The 23,411-nt window shown below is 45.4% G+C and overlaps 1 protein-coding gene across 1 annotated transcript in view; it reads left to right on the forward strand.

Annotated features, from left to right (window-relative positions):
* The window catches only part of ppm1h (protein phosphatase, Mg2+/Mn2+ dependent, 1H), a 207,923-nt gene that overhangs the window by 93,449 nt on the left and 91,063 nt on the right, over positions 1-23,411 (forward strand). The window contains exon 2 of the mRNA XM_068050351.1: positions 18,509-18,674. Coding sequence (XP_067906452.1) covers positions 18,509-18,674 — 166 coding nt within the window. The remainder of the gene's footprint in view (positions 1-18,508; positions 18,675-23,411) is intronic.

Raw genomic sequence — 23,411 nt, forward strand, 5'->3', positions numbered from 1 at the left:
TCCTTCATTGTCACGGAGTCAAAATTCTGGAACTCCCTCCCAAACAGCACACGAACTACAATGGTTCAAGAAGGTGGCTCACCACCACCTAGAAGGGCAATTAGAGACGGCCTGGCCAGTGATGCCAAATCCCATGAATGAATTTTTTAAAAAAAATTCTTGCCCCCATAACCTTTTGACGCTGATGTGAGTGTGCTACCAACTGAACCCCCCCCCCCCCCCCACCTGTGCCCAACCAAGCTAACACTTAATAAAATATAGAATACTCTTCCACCAAAACTTGTTGGCAGGGAAACCTTCATTCCACTTGCATCATTATGAAATGTTGTATAAACATGGCATGAATCTTTGTCTCACCTTTTCTGTGTCTCTTTATTGTTTCTTTTTTCTAGTCTTTTCTCTTTTTCTTTATCCCTTTCAAATAAATTAGGATTTGGTTTAAGAATTGCCCGACAGACCCAGTTAAACTGGATCAGCATTTTCTTTAGGACTGTGTTCTAAAATAGTACAAACTGAGAGTAAATGGACCAAGTGTCCACATGACCAGCAATTCAAATCTTTAGCACATTTTGCTTTGTGTAGTCTGGAAGGAGATCAGTGAAGTCTTATGTGCTGCACAATAAAACATTAGTGTACTTTGTATCTGTGTTTTTGCCTTTGACATGCAAACATCCCGCAGGATAGCAAAACATCCTGAGGTGCTTTACGTTGGAAGAGTTCATTCCCTGAGGAAAAGAACCTGCATTTCCCAAAGTAAAGTTCTGTGGTGCTTATGCTCAAAACCAGGTGATATGGAATACCACATACTGGAACAAGATGAGAATGTCAAAGCTGTACGTGCTATTCAGAAACGTGCACTGATATCTGGTATTCCTTACTAACAGGTTTGTACAGTCTTTGAAGTTCAGCTTATCAGAAGGGTCTGTTTTGTAAACAAAGTGGCTGTTTTCCTGTATTGGCTGAAAGACATGTTTGCATCTGAGACCTCCCTCACACAGACTTGCTCAGCTCCAGTCTCAGCCATGCTACTTGGAGGCAAGTCCTTGGCTGGAGGTCAGCACCTCTCCCAGAGTGATGAGGGGAGCATTGGTAGGAAGGGACCTCTTTTATTACACCAAGCAACTCAGAGGGAGGAAGCTGCCGTCAGTGGAACTAATACTAATTCTACTGTACTGGATTTTCAGATCAGAGTCTGTACTGGTGGCCTTTAAGGTCCTAATGGGGGCAACTTTAGGGCTGGTAGTCTGAAATTATGAGCTTAAATTGTCCAAAGGACTGTCTTCATCCGAAGTAGTCTAATCAAATAATTAAAATGACTCCCAGGGCAACATAATCATTACAATAGTTCCATAATAGAATCATAGAATGGTTACAGCACAGAAGGAGGCCATTTGGCCTGTCATGTCCATGCCAGCTCTGTGCAAGAACAATTCACCCAGTTTCACTCCGCCACCTTTTCACCAGAACCCTGCAAACTTTGTCACTTCAGATCATTATCCAATTCTCTTTTGAAGGCCTCGATTGAATCTGCCTCTACCACACTCTCAGACCGAGCATTCCAAATCCCAAACACTCACTACATAAAGTCTTTCCTCATGTCACCTTTGCTTCTTTTGCCACTCGCCTTAAATTGGTGTTCTCTGGTTCTCAATCCTTCCACCAATGGGACCAGTTTCTCCCTATGTACTCTGTCCAGACCTCTCATGATTTTGAACAGCTCTATCAAATCTCCTCTTAACCTTCTTTTCTCCAAGAAAAGCCCCAGTTTCTCCAATCTATCCACATAACTGAAGTTCCTCATTCCTGGAACCATTGTTGCAAATTTTTTCTGCACCATTTCTGATGCCTTCATATTCTTCCTAAAGTGTTGTTCCCAGAATTGGACACACTACTCCAGTTGAGACTGAACCAGGATTTTATACAGGCTCATTATAACTTCCTTGCTATTGTGCTCTATGCCCCTATTTATAAAGCCTAGGTCCCGTATGCTTTATTAACCACTTTCTCAAACTGCCCTGCCACCTTCCCTGATTGGTGCACATATACACCCAGGTCCCTCTGCTCCTGCACCCACTTTGGAATTGTATCCTTTATTTTATATTGCCTCTTCTCGTTCTTCCTTCCAAAATGAATCACTTCACACTTCTCTGCATTGAATTTCATTTGCCACTTGTCTGCCCATTCCACCAGCCTGTCTAAGTCCTCTTGAGGTTTATCATTATCCTCCTCACAGTTCACAGTACTTCCAAGTATTGTGCCCTGTACACTGAAGTTGATATATATCAAGAAAAGCAGTGGTCCTGACACCAACCCTTGGGGGACTCCACTATATATCCTTCCTCTAGTTCGAAAAACAACCGTTCACCACTACTCTGTTTTCTGTCACTCAGCCAACTTCATATCCATGCTGCCACTGTCCTTTTTATTCCATGGGCTTTAACTTTGCTGATAAACCTGTTATGTGGCACTTTATCAAATGCCTTTTGGAAGTCCATGTACTGCATCAACCGCATGGCCCTCATCAACTCCTCTCTGTTACCTCATCAAAAAAACTCAAGCAAGTTAGTTAAACACAATTTGTCCTTGACAGTCCAGGCTGGCTTTCCTTAATGAATCCACATTTGTCCAAGTGACTATTAATTCTGTCCCAAATTATCATTTCTATTAGCCTTGCCCCTGAGCAGTCTCCGAATACTATTCTCAGATATAAAGAGACACACTTCACAATGGGCTTCACATGCAAGAATGTAGCAACAGTTATTTGGTGTATGGTTTTCCATCCCATTCAGACTTGAGCCTTTCAGATGAGGATTTAAAAGAAAGAACTTGCATTTATGTAGCACCTTTCATGTTCTGACGACGTCCTAAAGCGCTCCACAGGCAATTAAGTACTTCTTGAAGTTTAGTCACTGTTGAATGATCAGGAAATTAGTTACACAATGCAGAATATCCAACCCCTGCTATTGCAACCATGCTGTTGGTATGGTTGGTCCAATTAAGCTTCTGGTCAGTGGTGACTCACCAGGATGCTAATGGCAAGAAATTTAGCCATGGGAGGGCCTTTTGGGGGTCTAGAAGTGTATTTAGTACTTTTTCTTGTTGGAAATGGTCATTACCTGGCATTTATATGGTGCAAATGTTACCTGTCACTGGTGGGCGCAAGTGTCATAATTGTCCAGGTCCTGTTTTAAGAGGGATTATGGGTGGAATTGAACAGTTTGGAAATGACTCAATGAACAACCTTACCCTTCACCTTAGAATAGAGGAACGTCATTGTTGAAGCACAGCTGAAAATGGAACAGCTGAGGATGCTGCCCTGAGGAACTCCAGCAGTGATGTTCTGATGCTCTGGTAAATGTTTGTCAGATGTGGCTGATTTTTTTCTTTTGATCTATTGACCTCAATTTTGTAAAGGTCTTTGATGTCATACTTGGCTGAATACTTCCTTGATGTCCAGGGCAGCTACTCTCACCTCTCCTGTGCATTTAGCTCTTGCGCTTATGTCTGGATCAAGGCTGTGACGAGGTCTAGAGCTAAGTGGTTTTGGTGGAATTTGTCAGCGAGCAGGTTATTGTTGAGCCCGTGTTGCTTACTGGCTGTATTGATAACTTTTGCCAACAGTTTACGATGGGAAAGAGGCTGGATTGGATCACCATTAACTGGGTCAGATTTACCCTGTTTTTGTGGATAGGATGCACTTGGACAATTTTGCACAATGTTGGTAGACACTAGTCTCCTAGCTGCACTGGGATACTTGGCTTTGGAGAGGAAGCGTGAGTTAGTCTGGTCCACAGGACTTGAGCTGGATGTTGTTGATCACCGTAGCCTTTGTGCCTTGCATGGGACACACTGTGGAGCAGTAAGCATAACTGAGATGCTGGAATGCTGAAGCATATTTTCTTAATGGGATGGATGTGATCACAGCCTGCAGTATATTGCTACAGGTAGCACAAAGTAGTCAGATGACTCTTTGCAACATGTAGCAGCTTAGTAATGGAAAGCGTTTAATTCCCTTTTCGGTTGAACTAGTTTCTGTTTGACGGAAGTACTTATTAACTTCCTTTCAGTTGGAATTCAACTGATTCAGGTTTCATGAAGTTTATTAGCCAGGGTTGGACACACGTACTCAGCAAGCAAAAGATTTCCATGAATAATAATAGAAATGGGGATGGGAATGACTCAACTTTGTGATGGCATCACCGAATCATAACTTACCATCACTCTTAATATTTTCATCTTTCATTGTCTCCTAGTATCCTGGCCGGTATTTAAAGCTCAAACAGCATCCCAAAAACAGCTTACCTGGTCTCTATCGCATTGCTGTTTGTGGGATCTTGCTGTGTGCAAATTGGCTGCCTCATTTGCTACATTACAGCAGTGGCTACACTTCAAAAGTACTTAATTGTCTTGTAAAATGCTTGGTGAAGTCCTGAGGTTGAGAAAGGTGCTATAGGAATACAAGTTTTTTGTTTTTTTTTCTTTGCGTATATCTAAGGTTACCACCCAGTTGGTGTTTCTCTTGCCTGTCTGTTTCCCTAATTGCCACCTTTTACTGGTTGACCTTTTTAACCAGAAGTACCACATTACAGGAAGAACACAATTGCTGTGGAGAGAGTACAGAGGAGATTTACAAGAAGGTTGCCAGGACTCGAAAGCAGCAGCTATAAAGAAAGATTGGATCAGCTAGGGTTGTTTTCCTTCGAACAGAGGAGGCAGAGGGCTGACTTAATTGAGGTGCTCAAAATTATGAGGGGCCGAGATAGAGTGGACAGGAAGGACCTGTTTCCCCTGACGGAGAAGTCCGTTACCAGGGGGCACAGATTTAAGGTTATTGGTAGAGGGATTAGAGGGGACATGAGGAAAAACTTTTTCACCCAGAGGGTGGTGGGTGTCTGGAATTCACTGCCAGGAATGGTGGTGGAGGCAGAAACCCTCAATTCTTTTAAAAGGTACCTGGACATGCACCTGAAGTGCTGTAACCTGCAAGGGTATGGACCAGCTGCTGGAAGGTGAGATTTTTTTTTTAATTCATTCATGGGATGTGGGCAACACTGGCTATGCCAGCATTTATTGCCCATCCCTAATTGCCCTTGAGAAGGTGGTGGTGAGAGCTGTGTTCTTGAACTGCTGCAGTCCATGTGAGGTAGGTACACCCACAGTGCTGTTAGGAAGGGAGTTCCAGGATTTTGACCCAGCGACAGTGAAGGAACAGCGCCATAGTTCCAAGGCAGGATGGTGTGTGACTTGGAGGGGAACTTGCAGGTGGTGATGTTCCCATGCATCTGCTGCTCTTATCCTTCGAGGTGGTCGAGGTCACAGGTTTGGAAGGTGCTGTCTAAGGAGCCTTGGTGCATTGCTGCAGTGCGTCTTGTAGATGGTGCACACTGCTGCCACTGTGTGTCGGTGGTGGAGGGAGTGAATGTTTGTGGATGGGGTGCCAATCAAGCGGGTTGCTTTGTTCTGGATGGTGTCGAGCTTCTTGTGTTGTTGGAGCTGCACCCATCCAGGCAAGTGGAGAATATTCCATCACACTCCTGACTTATGCCTTGTAGATGGTGGACAGGCTTTGGGGAGTCAGGAGGTGAGTTACTCGCCTCAGGGTTCCAAGCCTCTGACCTGCTTTTGTAGCCACGGTATTTATATGGCTACTCCAGTTCAGTTTCTGGTCAATGGTAGCCCCTAAGATGTTGATAGTGGGGGATTCAGCGATGATAATGCCATTGAATGTCAAGGGGAGATGGTTAGATTCTCTCTTGTTGGAGATGGTCATTGCCTGGCACTTGTGTGGCGCAAATGTTACTTGCCACTTATCAACCCAAGCCTGGATATTGTCCAGGTCTTGCTGCATTTCTACACGGACTGCGTCAGTATTTGAGGAGTCGCGAATGGTGCTGAACATTGTGCAATCATCGGCGAACATCCCCACTTCTGACCTTATGATTGAAGGAAGGTCATTGTTGAAGCAGCTGAAGATGGTTGGGCCTAGGACACTACCCTGAGGAACTCCTGCAGTGATGTCCTGGAGCTCAGATGTTTGCCCTCCAACAACCGCAGCCATCTTCCTTTGCGCTAGGTATGACTCCAACCAGCAGAGAGTTTTCCCCCTGATTCCCATTGACCCCAGTTTTGCTCGGGCTCCTTGATGCCCAAAGGACATAGCTGCTAGACTGGGTCTGCGGCAGGTGGTGGGGGAACCAACACGAGGGAAAAACATACTTGACCTCGTCCTCCCCAATCTGCCTGCCGCGTGACCGTATTGGTAGGAGTGATCACTGCACAGTACTTGTGGAAACTAAGTCTCACCTTCACATTGAGGATACCGTCCATCGTGTTGTGTGGCACTATCACTGTGCTAAATGGGGTGGATTTCGAACAGATCTAGCAATGCAAAACTGGGCATCCATGAGGCGCTGTGGGCCATCAGCAGCAGCAGAATTGTACTCATCCAGAATCTGTAACCTCATGTTACCCGGCATATCCCCCACTCTACCATTACCATCAAGCCAGGAGACCAACCCTGGTTCAATGAAGAGTGCAGGAGGGCATGCCAGGAGCAGCACCAGGCATATCTCAAAATGAGGTGCCAACCGGGTGAAGCTACAACACAGGACTACTTGCATGCCAAACTGCGTAAGCAGCATGCGATAGACAGAGCTAAGCGATCCCATAATCAACGGATCAGATCTAAGCTCTGCAGTCCTGCCACATCCAGCCATAAACAACTAACTGGAGGAGCCGGCTCCACAAATATCCCCATCCTCAATGATGGGGGAGCCCAGCACATCAGTGCGAAAGATCAGGCTGAAGCATTTGCAACAATCTTCAGCCAGAAGTGCCGAGTTGATGATCCATCTCTGCCTCCTCCTGAAGTCCCCAGCATCACATGCCAGACTTCAGCCATTTCGATTCACTCTGCGTGATATCAAGAAACGACTGAAGGCACAGGATACTGCAAAAGCTATGGGATCTGACAATATTCCGGCAGTAGTACTGAAGACCTGTGCTCCAGAACTTGCCGCGCCCCTAGCCAAGCTGTTCCAGTATAGCTACAACACTGGCATCTACCCTGCAATGTGGAAAATTGCCTAGATATGTCCTGTACACACAAAGCTGGACAAGTCCAACCTGGCCAATTATCGCCCCATCAGCCTACTCTCAATCATCAGTAAAGTGATGGAAGGTGTCGTCAACAGTGCCATCAAGCGGCACTTGCTTAGCAATAATTTGCTCAGTGATGCTCAGTTTGGGTTCCGCCAGGGCCACTCAGCTCCTGACCTCATTACAGCCTTGGTTCAAACATGGACAAAAGAGCTGAACTCAGGAGGTGAGGTGAGAGTGACTGCCCATGACATCAAGGCAGCATTTGACTGAGTATGACATCAAGGAGCCCTAGCAAAACTGAGGTCAATGGGAATCGGGGGAAAACCCTCCGCTGGCTGGAGTCATACCTAGCGCAAAGGAAGATGGTTGTGGTTGTTGGAGGTCAATCATCTGAGCTCCAGGACTGCAGGAGTTCCTCAGGGTAGTGTCCTAGGCCCAACCATCTTCAGCTGCTTCATCAATGACCTTCCTTCAATCATAAGGTCAGAAGTGGGGATATTTGCTGATGATTGCACAATGTTCAGCACCATTCGTGACTCCTCAGATACTGAAGCAGTCCATGTAGAAATGCAGCAAGACCTGGACGATATCCAGGCTTGGGCTGATAAGTGGCAAGTAACATTCACGCCACACAAGTGCCAGGCAATGACCATCTCCAACAAGAGAGAATCTAGCCATCTCCCCTTGACATTCAACGGCATTACCATTGCTGAATCCCCCACTATCAACATCCTAGGGGCTACCATTGACCAGAAACTGAACTGGAGTAGTGATATAAATACCGTGGCTACAAGAGCAGGTCAGAGGCTAGGAATCCTGAGGCGAGTAACTCGCCTCTTGACTCTCCAAAGCCTGTCTACCATCTACAAGGCACAAGTCAGGAGTGTGATGGAATATTCTCCACTTGCATGGATGGGTGCAGCTCCAACAACACTCAAGAAGCTCGACACTATCCAGGACAAAGCAGCCCACTTGATTGGCACTTCCTCCACCACCGACGCACAGTGACAGCAGTGTGTACCATCTACAAGATGCACTGCAGCAATGCACCAAGGCTCCTTAGACAGCACCTTCCAAACCCGCGACCTCTACCAACTAGAAGGACAAAAGCAGCAAATGCATGGGAACGCCACCACCTACAAGTTTCCCTCCAAGTCACGCACCATCCTGACTTGGAACTATATCGCCGTTCCTTCACTGTCGTTGGGTCAAAATCCTGGAACTCCCTTCCCAACAGCACTGTGGGTATACCTACCCCAAATGGACTTCAGCGATTCAAGAAGGCAGCTCACCACCACCTTCTCAAGGGCAATTAGGGATGGGCAATAAATGCTGGCCTGGCCAGTGACGCCTACATCCCATGAATGAATTTTTTAAAAAATGCCATACTCGGTCAAATGCTGCCTTGATGTCAAGGGTGGCTAGATTTTTCAGCTGGTGCAGACATGACCGGCTGAATGGTTGCCTTCTGTGATGTAAATTTTCTATGGTTCTCCAGTGGCCCTTTTTTTAAAAAAAAAAATCCTGGATTGAAGGCTTCTGATGTGCTGAGGAAAGAATTACAATTTTTGAGAAATTTGGACCACTGACCCTGAAATTTCTCTTAGTAGCATTTGCCCCTTGAATACACTCATTTAATCCTTGGTCGTCATTCTGGAGCATTGATGTTGCTGTGCTTTGTAGAATTAGTGACCTTTTAGACCCATGCTTATATTTTACTACTAAATCTGTGTTGCTTTGTGTGAGCAATGACAGTAAAAAAAAAACCTTTAATTAAATCAAGAAAAAAAACTTGTTGACCTTACCACCCCTCTGTGTTGCTGTGACATTTCAAGGCGAAACAGATTCTGAAGCCCTATCACCATGGACACCACATTCCGTACTTAACAATGGGACAAGAATATGTTGCAAGCATTGCAACCTGGAAAATGGACTGTTTAATCACTTCAAATTGAGGCTGAGAAGGGAGTGTGGTAAACTCCATTATTGTCGCACAAACTCCTGACGTTTCTCCCTCTGTTTTTGGTTGGGGTTATTAAGTACAGCAGAAGTAAATAAAATATAAACAGGCAGGTTTTCCTCCTGGGGTTACATCCAGTCCCTAAATTAATTCCAACAAACTGGGGAGGAAACTCATGTGGAGAGCAGTTCTACACCACTTAGGTACCATTTCCAGGATTTCCTACCAGAACTGATATTGAGCAGGCTATATATATGCCTTAGCATGCGTGCAGATATTGGAATGAATTGTTACTGATGGAATACATCATGCAACATATTTCCCATTGCTTGCACGATAACAATGCTGGGTGCTAAGAACATGAGTGGATACTGGGCATCAAGGATGACTGAGGAGGTTGGGTAACTTTGTTCAAGGTGGCTGAAACTCTGCCACTGTAAGGCCATCTGGATTATTTTGGGTACAGCTGGGACCTGGGTGATTCAGGCCCTGGTTTAGTTCTAGTCATCTCTCGCCAAAGCTGCAATGGGGGAACATTTGCAACAGCTGCAATTTTTTGGTGCCTTACTATCTAATCATGTGGACATACCAACTGCGCAAGTTTCTCAGCATTCACTTTTCAACAAGGGCCCCCTGGAATTCTGTCTGAGTACTTATCAAAATCTCCTCCCAGCCAAGACACCAATTTTAGCAGCCAAGCCACCACGCCAGCTGAGATAAGTTGTCAATCCTAATGAGCAACTGAACTTGGGACCTTTTCACATCTGTAACGGTTCATTGCCACCCCCAACCAGTGCACTTACCGAGTCTTGTACTAAAGGTACTTTTTAAGGTCTGTAGGTAAGAGGAAGACTGTCTTTTGGAAAGCAGCAACTACTTTGAAAGACTATTTAAAGAAAAACTGTTCTGAAAGCAGACAGTAAATTCAACTGCCATATACCATTATGTCACAGTCACAGAAAAATTGTTAATACAATTTTCTTTTCGTGAGAAAATTACCTCAACTTAGTCAGTGTAGAATAATGAAAAAATATGACAATTTATTTCTGCTAAGGCCATCTTTCTTGCTAACAGGAGATAAAAAGCAAACTGCTAATCAGTATAGACTGTCATTTCCTCACAGATGTAATTACTCAGCAGTGCTGTTGCTATCTATATTTAATAAGGTGAGTGGGGTTGAGCTATGAATCATTTTGCAGTCATGGGCCTGTGTGCATAACGCAGTCTGGTTTGTGGGAATTGCAGTTCTCAACACAGTCTTGTTACTGAGACCTTCGCATGCTGTATTCCATTACTCTTCTTTCAGCAGTTACTGAATAACCATGTTAGGTGAGTGTAGCAATTTCACAACATAAAGCAGAAATCTGGGTGAAGTGAGAATGCTAGGCATTCTTGGCATATTTACAAACAATTGCGGTGTACATTTGATAGCTTCTTCGGAAAGTTAACTCGTGTCAGTTTTCAATAAGAACTGGCATTTATACATCACCTTTAAAATAGTAAAACTGTCCCAAAACTTCACAGGAGCATAATCAGACAAAGGTTGATATCGAGCCAAAGCTTGTCAAAAAGGTAGGTTTTAAGGATAGTCTTAAAGGAGGGGGAAAGGTGATGTTGATTAGGGAGGGAATTCCAGAGCTCAGGGCCGAGGCAGCTGAAGGCATGGGTGCCAGCGGTGGACCGAAGGAAGTAGGGGATGCATAAGAGGCCAGAGTTGGAGGATTGCAGCGATCTCTAAGGATTATAGGATAAAGGTTGGATCCCAGAGAAATGTGATGTTCGAAAATGGCAGGTGGTGTTTGAACGGTTGGATGTAGTTCTAAGCATGTCATTTCTCTCTTGGTCCTTATCTTCATTTGCTTCTCTGAAAGAAGGAACATAGAAACAAGAGTAGGCCATTCAGCAAGTGGAAGCCAGGAGCTTCCTGATAGAGGAGAGAGAAATTGTCACACCGCTTCCAGCAGCAACTGAAGTATCTGAGCAGAAACAGTATTCATTGTGCAGTGGCCCAAATTTAAGTAAACAAAAATAGATTTAAATTGTTAGAAGAGAGAGGGATACGAAACTCCAAAGGATGAACATTAAAACATGACTTCTAAATGTAATTAAAGAGCTTTAGTAATATGATTGGGGTGATGCTCATGAAAAATGTCTTTGAGGGCACATTTAATATCTAATAACATACTGAGCATAGAGGATAAATACATACCAGGGGCTAGTGAGTGTAGATTATGTCAATATGACCATAGATTAAGACATTATAAAGTGATATAACTAAGAAAAATACACTGTACAGAATCATAGCTAAGGGAAATTGGTGGGAAAGGTGACCCTTTATTTTTAAAAATGGAATCCTAGAACGGTTACAGCACATTCGGCCCCTCACGTCCATGCTGGTTCTCTAAGAGCAACTCAGCTAGTCCCACTCCCCTGCCTTTTCCCCCATAACCCTGCAAAGTTTTTCTCGTCAGATAATTATTCAGTTTCCTTTTGAAAGCCGATTTGAATCTTCCAATAGCGCCCTCTCAGGCTGTGCCTTCCAGACCCTAACCATTCGCTGCATAAAAAAAAAGTTTTTCCTCATGTCCCCGCTCGTTCTGTTGCCAATCACCTTAAATCGGTGTCCTCCGGTTCTTAACCCCTCTGCCAATGGGAACACTTTGTCCACATCTACTCTGTCCCGACCCCTCATGATTTTGAACACGTCTGTCAAATCTTCTCTCAGCCTTCTCTTCTCTAAGGAGAACAGTCCCAGCTTCGCCAACCTATCCAGTCATTGGAGTTTAGAAGAATGAATGGTGCTTATTGAAACATACAAGGTTCTGAGGGGACTTGACACAATAGGTGCTGAGAGGATGTTTACCCTTGAGGGGAATCTAGAAATAGGGGGCACAGTTTCAGAAATAAAGGGTCTCCCATTTAAGTTGGAGATGAGGAGGAATTTTTTCTCTGTGGGTCGTTGATCTTTGGAATTCTCTACCCCAGAGAACAGTGGAGGCTGGGTCATTGAATATCTTTTTTGCTTTTCAATCTACCAGGGAGTCTAGGGTTTTGGGGGACAGGCAGGAAAGTGGAGTTGAGGCCACGATCAGATCAGCCATGATCTTATTGAATAACTGAGCAGGCTCATGGAGCCAAATGGTGTACTCCGTACCCTATTTCTTACGTTCTTATGTAACATACGAACACACAAATTAGGAGCAGAAGTAGGCCATTCGGCCCCTTGAGCCTGCTCTGCCATTCAATAAGATCATGGCTGATGTGTTTGTGTCTCGAACTCCACACTCCCATCTACCCTCAACACCCCTTGATTCCCTTGCCTAACAAGAATCTATCGACCTCCACCTTAAAAATATTCAATGACCCCGCCTCCGCCACCTTCTGAGGCAGACAGTTCCAAAGTCGCATAACCCTCTGGGAGAAAATTTTTTTTCCTCATCTCTGTCCTAAAAGGGCAATCCCGAATTTTAAAATAGTGCCCCCTAGTTCTGGACTCACCCATGAGAGGAAACATCCTTTCCACATCCACCTTGTCAAGATCATTCTGGATCTTATATACTTCAATCAAGACTCCCCTCACTCTTCTAAACTGCAGTGAAAATAAGCCCAGTCTATCCAATCTTTTCTCAAGACAACCTGCTCATTCAAGGTATCAATCTAGTAAACCTCCTCTGAACTGCCTCCAACGCATTTACATCCTTCCTTAAATAAGGACACCAAAACTGCACACTGTATTCGAGATGTGGTCTCACCAATGCCCTACATAACTGAAGCATAAATAACATCCTTACTTCTATTTTTAATTCCTCTTGTAATAAAGGATAGCATTCCATTCGCCTTCTTTATGACTTGCTGTACCTGCATACTAACTTTTTGTGACTCATGCACCAGAACACCAAGATCCCTCTGCACCACGGAATTCTGCAATTGTTCTTCATTTAAGTAATACTCTGCTTTTTTTATTTTTCCTGCCAATGTGAACAACTTCACATTTTCCCACATTAAACTCCATCTGCCAGATTTGTGCCCACTCACTCAACCTATCCTTATCGGTCTCCTTATGTACTCTACATCATTTTTCCTACCTACCTTTGTGTCATCTGCAAATTTAGCTACCAAGCCATCGCTCCCCTCATCTCAGTCATTGATATAAATTGTAAAAGGTTGAGGCCCCAGCACACCCCTGCGGGACTCCACTCGTCACATCCTGCCAATCAGAAAAGGACCCATTTATGCATACTCTGCTAGCCAGCCAATCTTCTATCCATGCTAATATGTTACACCCTACAGCATGAGCTGCTACTTTGCGCAATAACCTTTTATGTGGCACCTTGTCAACTGCCTTCTGGAAATCCAAGTACAGTACGTTAACTGGTTCCCCTTGATCCACAGCGCATGTTACTCCTTCAAAGAACTCCAATAAATTGGTTAAACATGATTTCCCTTTCACAAAACCATGCTTACTATTCCCGATTACCTTAAGTTTTTCTAACTGCCCAGCTATAGCCTCCTTAATGATCGATTCTAACACTTTCCCCACGACAGATGTCAAGCTAACTGGCCTATAGTTACCTGCTTTCTGTCTTCTCTCCCTCCCCACCCCCTCCCCTGCCCCCCTTCTTGAATGGCGGAGTTGTATTTGCTACTTTCCAGTCTGATGGAACCTTTCCAGAAAGTAGCAAATTTTGAAAAATTAACACCAACTACCTCATTATCCACCTCTTTTAAGTCCCTAGGATGAAGCCCATCAGGACCCAGGAACTTGTCAGCCTGCAGCTCCATCAGTTTGCTCTGTACCGTTTCCCTGGTGATTGTAATTTCGCCAAGTTCCTCTCTTCCTTCCACCTCCTGATTTATAGCTATTACGGGAATAGCAAAAGTCTCTCATCACTGGAACCATTCTCATGAATCCTTTCTGCAACATCTCCAATGCCTTCACATCCTTTCTAAAGTGTGGTGCCCAGAATTGGACACAGTACTCCAGTTGAGGCCAAACTAGTGTTTTATAAAGGCCTGGATTTTATCTGGGTGATGGGAATCTCGACCACGGGCAAAAACGCCCTCAAGAACCCCACGTCGCCCCTTCAGTAGAAGGCCTATCGAATCAAGTGCCAATTAAGCATTTAACTGGACAGTGATGAGCCTTCCACTGGATCAAGTACCCTGGCGATGGAAGTCCTGCCCTCTGAGAGCTGCCAGCCAGGCCACAGGTAGGTTAGCGTGGAAGGGGTCTTGTGGGGTGGGGGTCACGGGGGAGGGTGTGTAGGGGAGCCGGCAGCAAGGGAAGGGGCATCGCTGTCAGAGAGCCGCCCCCTTCCTGTTGCTGGGTCCCTCGTTCAGATATTGGGCCTTTTAACGAGGACCCCCCCCACTTACCTGGAACCAGCGAACAATCTGCATGTTTTTTTTGCCATGCTTCCCGTGTGACGACAGGCTTGCCCACCGCTCGACTAATTGCAACAGCGCTGGATGAGGCCCTTAATTGGGGATTGATTGTCCACTTAAGGGTCTTGATTGTCAGTGGGGCGGGAAGGCCATTCATTGGCCTTCCTGCCCCGGACTTCATTTCAGCGGACGTGGGAAATTGGTCGGGTCCCCCTGCCCGCCACCATCCCACCCAATTATATGCTCTCACTGCCTCCAAACCCACTGTAGGGGATAGCATAAAATTCCCCACAAAGGTTCATCATAACTTCACCATGACTTCCTTGCTTATGTACTCTCTGCCTCTATTTTAAAGTCCAGGATCCCATGTGCCTCATTAAAACACTTTTACAACCTGCCCTGCCATCTTCAGCGATTTGTGCACATATACCCCACCCACTTGGTTCCTCTGCTCTTGTACCCTTTTTAGAATTGTACCCTTTATTTTGTATTGGAAGAACGAGGAAAGGCATCATTTCACACTTCTCTGCATTAAATGTCATCTGTCACGTGTTCACCCATTCCATCAGCCTGTCCACGTCCTAATGAAGTCTATCATTATCCTCCTCACAGCTCACAATACTTGAAGTTCTAACATCTGCAAATTTTGAAATTGTGCCCTGCACGCCCATTAATATAGATCATTAATATAGATCGAGAAAAGCAGTGGTCCTCGTACAAAACCCCCGGGCAACCCCTCTATATACCATCCTGCAAAAATGTATCTTTTTAAAGAAAGCAGTCAGAGGAATGAACAGGGAAGTAGAAATGAGCATAACTGTAAAGCAAATTAACAACAAAAAAGTTATTCCAGTTATTACGACCGACCGCTCCAGTCAAAACCCCCAATCAAAATAAATGATTCTGATTGTGGTGGGACAAACGCACTGTTAGGCAATCTGTGGAGGGACGGGATTGAATTAACATATCATTTTAAACTTTCCAAATTAAAGAAAGACCCAGCCAAATTGTACCATCTATTAACCCCCAAATGAGGCTAACCAAACCAGGGGTCTTTAAATCAACAAATTAACTGTTTAATTAGAAAAACTAAATTCTTAAACACTATGAAGATATAACAACATTTAAAATAGAAAAAATTAGAGTCCTTGAAAATTTAGGCTCTTGCAGGAGGTGAAATAAGTCCAAGGCTGCTTGAAGTCCTCACAGCCGTTCGATGGGGGAGAAAAAGATTCTTCCACAGTAGAACAGTCTGTAGTCTAATTCCAGAAGTATGTGATGCTTTCCTTCTCCAGCGATGAATTTCAACAATTAACGACTTGCAAACACTTTTTAAATGAATCAATTTGGCTTTAGAATTTTGAGGGATAAAAGATTATCACAGTCCAACTTCCCTTCCTTCAGTTTAAATTGTCAGAGATCTCTGTTTTGTCTTGACTTTTAGAATTTTGAAAGTGAATAATAAATAAACAGACTCAATGCTCTTCCTTCAGTTTAAATGGTCTGTTTCTTCTTTCAGGTGCTAACACACAGCTGTATCTTTGTTTCTCCTGTTAGAATAGTCTGTTTGCACTTTAAGTCAGTTCAAAATTAAATTATAACAAATGTATCTCTCGATGCTCAGTCTGGCTGTATCCAAGGCAATGAGAATGCAACTTCTCGGTAACTCCGGAGGCCTGCTTGTTCTTGAAGCACATATTTCCTGGAGAGGAAAAAAAAGACTGGATCATGACACAGTATTATTACATCAAGAAGGCTATTAAAGGAGAATTAAAATGCCATAAGGGTGGAAGCATGGTCAAGACTGGGGATGAACTCAAAATGTATTGAATGGTTAGCAGCTTTAACCTGCATCTTCATTTCATGTAATAGCTGCAAAAATGTTTCTTGCTATTTGTGTTCTTACTGCTATGGTTACTGTTTTCTGATATTTTATAATTGTGTTTACAGCAAAAAATGATGGCTTACATGCACAGGCTGAGCCTCCTGTGGATCAAGAGCCTGTACTTTTAAATGTGCTTTTAGTAGGATAGCATGCAATGGGGCTAATGATTACAGTCTGCTATGCTGTTGTATCAACTGGCTCAGTCACTAGCACTCTCGTCTGAGTCAGAGGTAGGGGGTTTCAAATCCCAATCCCTACACTTGAACACATATTCTAGGCTGACACGTCAGTGCTGTACTAAGAAAGTGCTGTGTTGTCTGATGTGCCATCTTTTAGATCAGATGATGAACCGAGGACCTGTCTGCCCCCTCAAGCCAACATAAAAGGTCCGATGGCACGATTTTGAAGAGAAGGGGAGTTATCCCCAGTGTCATGAACAATATTTATCCCCTAACCAATTTACTGAAAGATTATATGCCCATTATCACATTGTGTATTTGTGAGGCCTTGCTGTGCACAAAATTGGCTATTGCAGTGCATACATTACACTTAAAAAGTGCTTCATTTGCTATAAAATGCTTTGGAAATGCTGAGATCATGAAAGGCAAATATAAATGCAAGTTTTTTTTATATTGCAACAGAGACCATATGGTTTGCCTGCCACCACCTTCTGTTTATTGTGAGATATTAATTGCCACAGTGTTAGATAAATACATGAGCTTGTACTTAAGGCTAAAATTAACAGTCAGGTTTATTTACAATGTAATATAATTGCAGAGAAACAGAATGGCACAGCAAGGAGCTAATTTGTGCTATGCCTTGAATTGCATGTTATGTTTCAAAACAAAAAATAAGCCAGTACAAAATATCTGCAGTTCTTTTCAGCAGCTTCTCACTGAGTGAAAGATATGAGAGGTTGAGATAAAACTTACACAGAGCCCCTGTTAGCCCCCTCTTGTGGTTGAGACAATGCAAAACAAAGAACTGGGTAATGTGGCAAAACTGAATTATTATCACAGATCTAATCTGACAGAAATTACAATTACAACATTTTGTCTGTACAGCATGAACTGGAATTAATATATAAAACATCCATTGTCCTTCAAAGGACCACTGATTTTATTATCTTAAGTTCAAAAGTTTCTGGAATTATGACCGAGGCCAGCCAGTTGCAGTCATAATACTGCAGATGCAGTGAGCATCTATAGTGTTTGTCTGTCTAAATTCATACCAAATTATAATTCAGACTTGTTTCCTATTTGACACAGGATGATTTTTCTTCCATTACAGCCATCTGGAATTTGAGATCCTCTTTATCTGTCAGAAACTGACTAACCCACTCTATATTAAGTGTTTTCTATTTTTATCTGATTCCCAACATTTGTTTTTTTTTGTTTCTATCTCAGTTTTTTTCTTTACTCTGTTGCCTTGCACAGTCTCGGGCTCACCTTCTCTTCCTTTAATCCTTACTCTCTTTGGTAAAGAAGTGCAACATTCAATGTCTTTTTTTTTGAGTTGATGTACCAGCTTGGCTCAATTGATAGTACTCTCTCATCAAGTAAGAAAGTTGTAGACACAAGCCCAACTCTCAGGACTTGAGCACATAATTTAGGCTGACCATTCAATGTAACAGTGAGGTTATACCCTATTGTTAGAGGTACCATTTTTCAGATGAGCCATTATACTGAGGCTCTGTCTGCCTGCTCAGATGGTTGCAAAAGATACCATGGTATTATTTGAAGTTGAGCAAGAGGTTCTCCTGGTGTCCTGGATAACATCTGTGTCTTAATTATCACTTGCAAAATGCTTTAACTGGACTTTCATCTCTCTGTTCTTTGTGGGGCCTTGCTGTGTGTATATTGGCTGCAGTGTTTGCCTACAGAACATCAGAAATCCATTGCCTGGGACATCCTGAGATTGCGAAAGGCACAATATAAATGTAAAATCTTCTAATTTCTCAGTTTTCTACCACAAGCCATTTCATTATTACTGTAACGATTGACCCAGCTTGCACTTGATGAATAAAATGAAGCATCTGGTTTTTTTTAAGTGGAAAAAGCGCAATAAGTTATATTTGTGAGAAAAGGTTGCTGACTGTGTCGTGTAAAGGGGACTGATGGATGTTTGCAGTCATTTTTGCACTGTTATTTTACTGAAATATTCTTGGTGCCTTGCAGGGTGATAAATGCAGGGAAAAGCACGCACAACGAGGACCAGGGTTCCTGTGAAGTGGTGACTGTGAAGAAGAAATCAAGCGCTCCCATCACACCTCCTAAGAATTCCACTGTCAAAAGGAGGTCATCATTACCAAACGGGGAAGGGTTACAGCTTAAAGACAATTCAGTAAGTGAAGCTTCATTCTACTTTCAATAGCTGCTGGGTCAGTGAAGTACAATATATGCAGATTTCACAGAAAGATCAGTAGCTGCAAGTATGCGTTACTGTGTTTACATAGTTATATAGTGTCTGTAGCACAGAAATAGGTCATTCGGTCTCTGCTAGCATTTATGCTGCACATGAGTTCCCCCACCAGTCATCTTTATCTAACCCTTCAGCATGCTCTTATGCTTTCTCCCTCACATACTTATCTAGCTTCCCCTGAAATACATCTTTGCTATTTGCCTCAATTGTACCTTGTGGCAGTGAGTCCCACATTTTTACCACTCTCTGAGTAAAGAAGTTTCTCCTGAATTTGCTTTCGTTGGTGACTATCTTTTATATTTATGGCCCCTACTTTTGGTCTTCCCCCACAAGTGGAAACATCTCTATGTCTATCCTATTGAACCCCTTAGTAATTTTAAAGACCGCTATTAGTGTTGCGAGTTCCATGGGGAAATTCACACATTGCTAGCTACCTTCCCTCCAGCCACCATTGACAGCTGTGTCTTCAGCCATGTAGTTCCCAATTTCTGGAATTCCCTCTGTAAACTGCTCCCCCTTTGAAGACTTTACTTAAAACCATCCTCTTTGCTCAAGCACTTGGTCACTCCTTTTAATATCTCTTCCTTTAGTCAGTATCCTTTTATTTCAGATTTCCAACATCCGCAGTATTTTGCTTTGTATTATTCCTTTTTCTTATGTCTCTGTGAAACACTCGGATATGTTTCTCGATGTTAAAGGTACTACAAAGTTCTTTTGAAACACTTGCCATTTAGTTCACTACTTATTGAATTCCTGTTACTCTTTTAATGTGCATGAGTCTTGAAGATAGAAGAGAGAGAATATATTTCACTTCCCCCTCTGTCCCTGTCGATTGCACTCATACCACAACAGCACAAAACTTAAGTCACAAGATAATTACAGACCAAGAAGGGTTTTTTGTCTCCACTAAATCTATTTTTGTCAGTCCATTCCATGTGTAGATTACTCTTTGAATAAAGAAGATCTTCCAGTTAATGGAAATGACAGTGTCCGCATCACCAGTGTTCCAATTATATCATTTGAGTGGGTATTGGAGATCTGGCAGGGCACAGAGTGGTAACCACGATCATCTTGTATAGTTATCTTCATTTATTTTTCCTTTGCTTTCTCTGTTGCCTTGGGTCTTTGGGCAATTTTAAAAGTTCATTCTCCTGATGCTTCTCATTATCGTACAATGTTTTTTTCCAACTTTATGTGCTTGGCATGGAGCCTTGCCCTGCTGACAATGCATATCAGAAATTGGGACACATATCATGCATAGTTAATGGTCAGAAAGAACGTGTACTGCAGCTGCCTGAAGTTCTACTCTGCATGCTCCAAGCCGAGAGTGCAGGTTCAGAAAAATAACCCTTCAAATGTTAGCTTATGTTCTTGTGGTAACTCTTGGACCTCTGTGTATTTTACTGCAGGCTGGGCTTGATTTCTGTCAGGTTTGATGCATCTTCTTGGCCAGAGTAAATTTCACACTTCTCTTTAGTTCTGGTTTCTATTTACGTAGGCTAGTAATTCCCTCGGGACCTGTTTAAAAGGAAAAGAAAAACATGCATTTATATAGCACCTTTCATCAACTCAGGACATCTTAAAGTGCATCCCAGCCAATGAAGTACTTTTGAAGTGTAGTCACTGTTGTAATGTAGGAAGTGCAGCAGCCCATTTGCACGCAGCAAGCTCCCACAAACAGCAATATAATGATGATCAAATTCTGCTAGTGTTGATGCATGGGCGGCCCCTCTGCTTGGAGTGATGCAGCTTCTTTGGTTTGAGGCTAACCTTGCTGCACACCAGGGAGTGGTTGGTGTCGCAGTTCGCACTGTGGAAGCTGCGTGTAATTTGAACGCTGTTTAAAGAGGCTCGCCTTGTGACGATGAGATCCAGCTGGTGCCAACGACGTGATCCAAGAAACCTGGTGGCAGGGTTTAGTGTGAAAGAATGAGTTGGTGATGCAGAGGTTATGATAGGTACACAACTCAAGCAGTCTCTGCCCATTCTCATACGTCCTACCAATGCCATAGCGCCCAAGGCAGGAGGGCCATGAGTCATGGTCGGCCCCAACCCTGGCATTAAAGTCCCCCAGCAGGAACAGGAGTTTGGTGTTGGGGATGCTGCTAATGATATTATGGAGTTCCTCGTAGAACTGGTCTTTTGCTTCAGGTGGGGAGCAGAGTGTTGGAGCATAGATGCTGAGTAGGTGTACGAGACCAGAGGCGGTGAACAGTCGGATGGACAGTATGCATTCTGAGCCATTTGAGGGTGGCTCTATCATGCTAAGCAAAGAGTTTCTGATGGCGAAGCCCATTCCATGCTGTCTTGGTTTTTCAGGATCCCTGCCCTGCCAGAAGAAGGTGTAGTCTTGCTCTCTTAGAGATCCACTCGCAGGGAGGCGAGTCCCCTGAAGTGCTGCAATGTCCTCATTGAGTCTACTGAGCTCGTTGTTAATGATGGCGGTCTTCGAGAATCGTTGATTAGTGTAAGGTCTTTCGACAGGCCAGGACACACAGTTCTGACGTTCCAGTTTGCAAAACGGAGGGCTGGTACCTTCTTTCCTTTTTTGGTCGTGCTGTTTGGTGCGGTGTTACAGTCCACTTGTCGGGCAATGACCCTGATCTCCAAGCACCCATTGAAGCAGGTGGACTGTGGCGGGACAGAACCTTACTGACCGGGGGCTGCCCGGTTTGAGGCGGGCAGTAGCTGCCCAGTGAGATGCGATGATCTCTCTCACCGACAAAGGCAACCCGTGGCACCCAATCGCAATGTCAATTGAGCTGGTCTTATAACCCGTAACTGCTTTGGTCGCTGTGAGGCAACTATGGAGTGACCTCTCCATGACGCATGCCTGGGCGGATGTATGGAGGTTGTGAGTTGCCCAAGCATCAAAACCCCCCTCTTGGCCTTCCTGGTGGGGTCCAAAGGAGTGCAGAGCACGACGTTTGGCACCGGTATGGCTGCAGGAACTGCAGGAAACATGCCAAAGGTGACATATGACCGCCTTCGGGATTCCGCTCCGGATTTTCTGTTAGGGTTTACTCCCTTAGCCTTGGTCTCTCCCAAGACGCCCACAAGGCAGTGGGGTTGGTAGGGCCCCTACACAGGGGTAGGTGGATGCGGGTGGTGGGAAGGGGTGGAGGGAAGGCGGTGCGGGGGGGAGCAGGAAGGGGGACACAAGGGGTATGGAGTGGAGTGCAGGGGAAGGGGGTGCAAGGGGAAGATGGTGCGAGGGGGGAGCTGGGAAGAGGGGGTGGAGAGGGGGGGGTTTGTGAGGGAGGAGGAGGAGGAGGGGGGTGGTTTGTGAGGAGGAGGAAGGGGGTTTGTGAGGAGGAGGAGGAGGAGGAAGGGGGTTTGTGAGGAGGAGGAGGAGGAGGAAGGGGGTTTGTGAGGAGGAGGAGGAGGAAGGGGGTTTGTGAGGAGGAGGAGGAGGAAGGGGGTTTGTGAGGAGGAGGAGGAGGAAGGGGTTTGTGAGGAGGAGGAGGAGGAAGGGGGTTTGTGAGGAGGAGGAGGAGGAAGGGGGTTTGTGAGGAGGAGGAGGAGGAGGAAGGGGGTTTGTGAGGAGGAGGAGGAGGAGGGGGGGGTTTGTGAGGAGGAGGAGGAGGGGGGGTTTGTGGTGAGGAGGAGGAGGGGGGGGTTTGTGGTGAGGAGGAGGAGGGGGGGGTTTGTGGTGAGGAGGAGGAGGGGGGGGGTTTGTGGTGAGGAGGAGGAGGAGGAGGGGGGGGTTTGTGGTGAGGAGGAGGAGGAGGAGGAGGGGGTTTGTGGTGAGGAGGAGGAGGAGGGGGGTTTGTGAGGAGGAGGAGGAGGAGGGGGGGTTTGTGAGGAGGAGGAGGAGGAGGGGGGGGTTTGTGAGGAGGAGGAGGAGGGGGGGGTTTGTGAGGAGGAGGAGGAGGAGGAGGAGGAGGGGAGGGTTTGTGAGGAGGAGGAGGAGGAGGGGGGGGGGGTTTGGGAGGAGGAGGAGGGGGGGGTTTGGGAGGAGGAGGAGGGGGGGGTTTGGGAGGAGGAGGAGGAGGAGGGGTTTGTGAGGAGGAGGAGGAGGGGGGGGTTTGTGAGGAGGAGGAGGAGGGGGGGGGGTTTGTGAGGAGGAGGAGGAGGAGGGGGGGTTTGTGAGGAGGAGGAGGAGGGGGGGTTTGTGATGAGGAGGAGGAAGGGGGGTTTGTGAGGGGGGTTTGTGAGGAGGAGGAGGGGGGGGTTTGTGAGGAGGAGGAGGAGGAGGGGGGGGTTTGTGAGGAGGAGGAGGAGGAGGAGGGGGGGGTTTGTGAGGAGGAGGAGGAGGAGGAGGGGGGGTTTGTGAGGAGGAGGGGGGGGTTGTGAGGAGGAGGAGGAGGGGGGGGTTTGTGAGGAGGAGGAGGAGGGGGGGGTTTGTGAGGAGGAGGAGGAGGAGGAGGAGGGGGGGGTTTGTGAGGAGGAGGAGGAGGAGGAGGGGGGGGTTTGGGAGGGGGGGTTTGTGAGGAGGAGGAGGAGGGGGGGTTTGTGAGGAGGAGGAGGAGGGGGGGTTTGTGAGGAGGAGGAGGAGGGGGGGTTTGTGAGGAGGAGGAGGAGGAGGGGGGGTTTGTGAGGAGGAGGAGGAGGAGGGGGGGTTTGTGAGGAGGAGGAGGAGGAGGAGGGGGGGTTTGTGAGGAGGAGGAGGAGGAGGAGGGGGGGTTTGTGAGGAGGAGGAGGAGGAGGAGGGGGGTA

Source organism: Heterodontus francisci, chromosome 18, assembly GCF_036365525.1.
Source record: "Heterodontus francisci isolate sHetFra1 chromosome 18, sHetFra1.hap1, whole genome shotgun sequence".
Lineage (NCBI taxonomy): Eukaryota > Metazoa > Chordata > Chondrichthyes > Heterodontiformes > Heterodontidae > Heterodontus > Heterodontus francisci.